This window comes from Camellia sinensis, chromosome 9 (genome assembly GCF_055761805.1).
Source record: "Camellia sinensis isolate YWXY chromosome 9, ASM5576180v1, whole genome shotgun sequence".
NCBI classification, from domain to species: Eukaryota; Viridiplantae; Streptophyta; class Magnoliopsida; order Ericales; family Theaceae; genus Camellia; species Camellia sinensis.
In genome coordinates this window covers 176,566,585-176,572,860 of record NC_138969.1, presented here as the reverse complement: position 1 = coordinate 176,572,860, position 6,276 = coordinate 176,566,585, and the positions used below count along the sequence as shown (strand labels likewise).

At 32.2% G+C, this 6,276-nt stretch overlaps 1 protein-coding gene across 2 annotated transcripts; it reads left to right on the top strand.

Moving 5' to 3' along the window:
* Nucleotides 1-739: 739 nt before the first annotated feature.
* Nucleotides 740-4,847, top strand: LOC114306416 (cysteine-rich receptor-like protein kinase 10). 2 transcript variants are annotated; one of them, XM_028251655.2, is made up of 7 exons: nt 740-1,622; nt 2,509-2,646; nt 2,767-2,888; nt 2,989-3,199; nt 3,422-3,659; nt 3,964-4,114; nt 4,205-4,847. In XM_028251655.2, exons 1-7 carry the CDS (start codon nt 797-799, stop codon nt 4,529-4,531), a joined length of 2,013 nt encoding a protein of 670 aa, XP_028107456.2. In that variant the 5' UTR covers nt 740-796; the 3' UTR covers nt 4,532-4,847. The 2 variants fall into 2 exon arrangements, with proteins under 2 accessions (XP_028107456.2, XP_082744228.1); XM_082888102.1 differs by having other exon boundaries at nt 781-1,515.
* The last annotated feature ends 1,429 nt before the right edge of the window (nt 4,848-6,276 follow it).

Below are 6,276 nucleotides of genomic sequence, written 5' to 3'. Positions count from 1 at the left end.
AATTATAAATAAAATTAAGACAAACTTAAATATGTTAATATTTTTAGGATCAATTATACATTTTACTACTATAATATAACTTAAATTTCAAATTGGTCCATACTTGATCATTCCATCCAAATTGCAATTAATTATTTTTTTATATACACTTGTAGGAAATTGACAAGTATCTCAAAATTATTAATTTTAACTCCAAATTTGAACAGAAAGAACAAATTGAAATTATAAAGTAAAAATCAAATTATTTAATTTAAAATAATAGAAATTTTTAAAAAAATTAATTCAAATTATAAGAGTTAAAATTGTTTATCCAACTTTTTACTTTGGAAATTAATAAATCGCACACAGATTAAAAAGTGTAAATTAGAAATATAACCCTTGAAATTTACTTAAAAACACGAATTGTCCTTTACGGTTTAGAAAATTATAGATGCCTTCTTGTTAGAATTTTTTATTTACCAGAATTAATTAAAAAAAATAAAATTTGTAATTGCTTTTCCATACAATGATAAAATTATTTGAATTATTAGTTAAAATAAGTTTCTGATATCATTAAAAACTATTATCTGGCTTTTTGATTTATTAAAGGAAAGGGGACATTTACTATATGAAATTAAAAATTTTAAGGGTTTAAATGTAATTTTCAAAATTACAAATGACAAATCGTACTTTAAACAGACTCAGAGGTGTAATCGTAATTAACCATTAAAAACGATAGCGAAAGAGGGTTAACAGTGCTGGCCATGTATAAATTGAACCACCCAAAGGGTATCTAAAAATAAGCAGTTTTGTAACCATGACCAAATCCTTTAAAATCTCCGTAGTCCTCCTTTTTCTCTCCATCCTCTGCTTGCTTAGCCTCAGAACCAAATCAACCCCAACTTACCTTTTCATTCAGTGCCTAAACACAACAACTTACACTCCAAACAGCACATACCAAACCAACCTCAACACCCTCTTCTCTTCCCTCTCCTCCAATTCCACCTCCATCAATGGCTTCTCCAACTCCACCGCCGGCCTTAACCCCCCCGAAATAGCCTACGGCCTCTTCCTCTGCCGCGGTGATGTTTCCACCGACGTCTGTCAAGACTGCGTAACCACTGCGACTAAAGAAGTGGTCCAACGTTGTCCCAAGTCGAAGGTTGTCACAATTTGGTACGATGAGTGCATGTTACGATACTCAAACAAGAGTATCTTCACTATTCCCGATCAGTCATATAGAGAAATTTTGAGGAATACACAGAACGTAACAAACATAACCAGTTTCAGAGGAGTGTTGGGAGGTGTAATGGATGCTATAGCCACACGGGCTTCGAATGGTGGATCGGCTAAGAAGTTCGCGACAAGTGAAGCTAATTTCTCATCTCTTCAAACCTTGTATGGATTAGCTCAGTGCACACCGGACTTGAATGGTATGGATTGCAATAAATGTCTTCGAGATGGTATCTCGAATTTTCCGAGTTGCTGTGATGGAAATCTGGGAGCCAGAGTTGTGTTTCCGAGTTGTAATGTTAGGTATGAGTTCTACCCTTTTTACAACATCACCGCCACTGCACTGCCGCCTTCGCCGCCACCGCCTTCTGCAGTCCTTCCTCCACCTTCAGGTCCTTCAACCAGTAGAGGTAAAACTCCCAAAAAAAAAAAAAAACTCCATTATTAAACAAAACCAAACCAAGCTTTGTTTTTCGATTGTGATGGATCGACTAGATCACTTCTTTTTTGTGATTGTGCTAGATTCAGATCCCAAAAATAAAAATAGTTACGATTAATTTCGTTTTACTCCCTCCCCAAATCTATTTGTATCATTTTTGTACTTTTAAAAGAGTTTCAATTTGGTCCGTAAATATAGAGGAAATATCATTTTATGTCTTAAAGTATCACTTAAAAATTAATTGAACTCTTATTTTTTCAATAATATTAATTTTATATATAAATTATTTGATTTTAGACATTAGTTTCCATTTATAAACTATTTGACACTAAATTTTATTTTACTTCCAAATTATTTCTAAAATATCAATTAGATTCTCAAATTTTATTTTATTTAGGAGTTTAATTAATATTTTACGATAGTTTAGAGGGTAAAATAAAATTTCAAATGAAATTTAGGTGTCACATCAACTTCTGTTTGATCATATACTACAATTAATGGTGGGGTAAATTTTATGTAAAATTGAATAATTTATGCATAAAATTGATATTATTAAACGAATATTGGTTAAATTGATTATTTAGTGATAGTTTAAAAGCAAAAATAATATTTTCTCTTAAATATAGGTTGAAGTCAAGAATAAATGTAAAATTTTTACTTAAAAACTCATACTTTTAATATATTATTTTTGTATCGTTTTGATTTTTAAAATTACACATTTACCTTGATTATAAATAAATAAATAAAAGAGAAGGACAAACCTGCTCACATATGAGATTTTAATTTGGAATCAATCATGATTTTCAATTGCTAAAGCAAATTTTCAATGACACGTTTTTTTTTTTTTTCGGGTGCAGGAAAGGGGGGAATCTCAACGCAAGGACTTGTTGCCATCCTTGTTCCCATTGGCGTCTCTGTTTTGCTTTTCATTGTAGGTTTTTGTTTCATAACTAGAAAATCAAAGAAGAAATATGATGCCATTGAAGAAGATACAAGTAAGACAATTTTTATTTATTTATTTATTTATTTTTTTGGTGTGTCTCATCTTGTTTTAACCATTATTTGTTGAGTGAGAGATCAAAAAATTCATTATAATAGTTTTTTCATTTGTCCAGTTGGAAGTGATATCCCCACAGATGAGTCATTGCAATATAATTTGGGTACAGTTCAAGCTGCCACAAACAACTTCTCTGCTGAAAATAAAATTGGTGAAGGTGGATTTGGTCTTGTCTACGAGGTAAGATTGCACTTGATTTCAATAATGGAATTAAATATTCTTGCATTTATAGTTTCCGAAATTTAGGTCCAATATTTCAATGAATGTCGTATATTATTAGGGAACACTTTCCAATGGACAAGTGGTAGCTGTGAAGAGGCTATCTCGAACCTCAGGGCAAGGAGCAGAAGAATTCAAAAACGAGGTTGTATTGGTAGCCAAGCTTCAGCACAGAAATCTAGTGAGACTACTGGGATACTGCTTGGAAGGAGAAGAAAAGATACTCATATATGAATTTGTGCTTAACAAAAGCCTTGACTACTTTCTATTTGGTTTGTTAAATTTAAATAACTCTAGTTCTTAATAGTGCTTCTTGTTTAGTTTCCATGAATGATTGCTACGAGTGTACATGATTTGAATTTGAAGAGATGAAACAATTTTAATGCATCACCGTGCTTGTGTTTCCATTTCAAATCAAATTGTGGTAAGACATTTCTTGCCCCAACTCAAATTTCTCATTGTAAACTACAATATATTTTCTAATCAATGTGCAGATCCACAAGAACAAGAGAAGTTGGATTGGCTGAAACGTTACAAGATTATAGAAGGAATAGCTCGAGGAATACTTTATCTTCATGAAGATTCCCGACTTAGAATTATACACCGTGATCTCAAAGCTAGCAATGTTCTATTAGATGGAGATATGAATGCTAAAATTTCAGATTTTGGCATGGCTAGGATATTCGGTGTGGATCAAACTCAAGGAAATACAAGTCGAGTTGTTGGAACATAGTAAGTGTGCCTCAAATTCCCATGTATTTGTTTTTCCATAATTTAAATTAATGAAAACATAATTTATGCAATCTCAAGCAAATCATCATTCTAATTCTTCAAAAATTCCCCTTTGGACGAACAAATTCTGAGATGCATATCATGCCTAGCTACCTGCATGGTGACAGTAATCTTAATGGACTGCACTTTTTTAGTTGAATTTTGATGCATTATGTACTCAATGGTTTCATATAAAATGAAGTTTCGGACACAGTTTCTTGTTATTTTCTAATTCTATTGTTAAATTGATGGTATTGGTATGTAGTGGTTATATGTCTCCAGAGTATGCAATGCATGGACAATTCTCTGTGAAGTCCGATGTGTTTAGCTTCGGTGTCCTAGTTTTGGAGATCATTAGTGGCAAAAAGAACAATACCTTTTACGAATCAGGAAGTGCTGAGGACCTTCTTAGCTATGTGAGTAGTAAACCATCCATTCTAATTATTATTTTCTTCTGAGTGACAATTTCATCACATCCACAAGTCATATATGATGAAATGTTGTAGGCTTGGAAACTGTGGACAAAGGAAAGACCCTTGGACTTGATGGATTCAACTTTGGAAGGATCTTACTCAAGAAGTGAAGTCATTAGATGCATCCATATTGGCTTGTTGTGTGTCCAAGAAGATCCGGAGGACAGACCTTCCATGGCAACAGTAATTCTGATGTTAAGCAGTTACTCAATTACTCTATCAGTTCCCCAACAACCTGCATTCTTTGCTCGTAGCAAAACAGAAAGTATGCCAAAATCCTTAGATTCAGATCAATCTGCAAGCAAGTCAATATCATGGTCTGTGAATGAAGCATCGATTACTGAACTAGACCCAAGATAATGTGAGAAGTCAAGATTGGAGGATAGCTCTATGGTGTGTGAGATGAACCCAAATGACAATCTGCACTATCCTTAAAGGTGGTGGTCCCTAATGGTGCAAGTCCTGAGTAATAGATCCTGAACTTGACTTGGTCAACAAAGTTCATATTAGTACTTCAAAGAAAATAATTGGATCGCTCCTGTTTTCATCAAAATAATAGTTCATTGTTCATTTTCTTTTCTTGTGAGGCTTTGTTGTTTGTTGTGGAGGTTGATTGGAATGCTACTAGTATCGCAAAATTGGGAATCATAAGATTATGCTATTTTGGCAGCAGCTACTTTTTTAGCCCATATTTGAGATTGATTTTTGTCTTTGAATCTGTTTTTGTTTTTCATTTTTGATTTTTGTTTTTTTTTTTTTTATGCCGAATTTCTAATTAGGTGATGTACAAAAAGAAATTATTTCTTCTCTTTGTATCCCGTTTCGATAATCCGAACTGTTTAATGTGTAAAATTCGTTGGGTACTATATGCCTGTAAAAAAATTATGTTGATCGGATATCGATAGCTATTTCATCAGATTAGATTTCTATCACCTGTTTATTTTTTCACTGTCTATTTTTTTTTAATACAAAAATGATTTGATCACGTAATTATCGATATCCGATCAACGTGATTTTTTACAGATATATAGGACTTGATGAGTTCTACATATTGAACGGTTTAGATTATTGAAATAGGACCCGTGGTGAACCTCTCACGGATCCAACAATACCCTCCAGTCCAAGAGGGAAGCCAGACCCTGCCTCTTAATATCTACAACATATCTGCGAGGATTCCCATTACACTTATGACGGGCCGAAATTGAGGCTCCTTTCATGTTTTGAATGCTAAAAATTATGTTTAACCTTAACAATAGACTATAAAGACTTGAACTTAAATTTTGAGTGAGAAATTTAAAACTCTAACCACTAAATCAATCCCAGATGATATCATAGATAATAATTCACAGAACATGTGGATAACACAACTTGCTAAATTTGATCGTTAATGTCTCATTTACTCCAGTGCCCTTCAGAAGGCGCCATATTGTTTATTTTCAACCAACCACATTTCCTCTTAATAACTGCTACAAACCAAGAAATCTATGTTGCTTCCTTGACTCGTCTCAATCTTAATAATAAGTCAGTCGGAGCTTTTTGCAACAACTTCCATCTTAACTACTCATTTTCTGGATGAAAAGTTCTATTTTTTTCCACGAAAAATTAATAAATAGACCTCAAATAATATATAGTATTATTTACCTTATACTTCTGATACTAGAAAAGAAAAATTAGAATATATTAGGTGAGTTTCCACTATCTCTTGTCTCCCAACTTTTTAATAAAGTTAGGTTACTATTGTTCTCGCTACGTAACACCTAATGCACTGTGGGTGTTTAGATTGGATTTTTTTATCATTTATTTATTTATTTATTTATTTTTAGTAGAAAGTTTTTAAAATTCTTTAAAAAAATTTACATTTTTAGATTTTACTCAATTAGAGGGACTGAAAAATTAAAAAAAAAAAAAATTAAAACAAACTCAAGAAAGGACCAAAAAAAAAGTAAATAGTAGTTCAGGTTTCTTTTTGGGTTTTAAATTTTTTTTTTTAAAAATTCTATAGATGCATTTATACAAGACCAACTTGAAAAGTTAAAAAAAGAAAAAGAAAAGAAAACAACATAATTTAAAACAAAAAATACTAATGGCAAAATACCAAACACTCC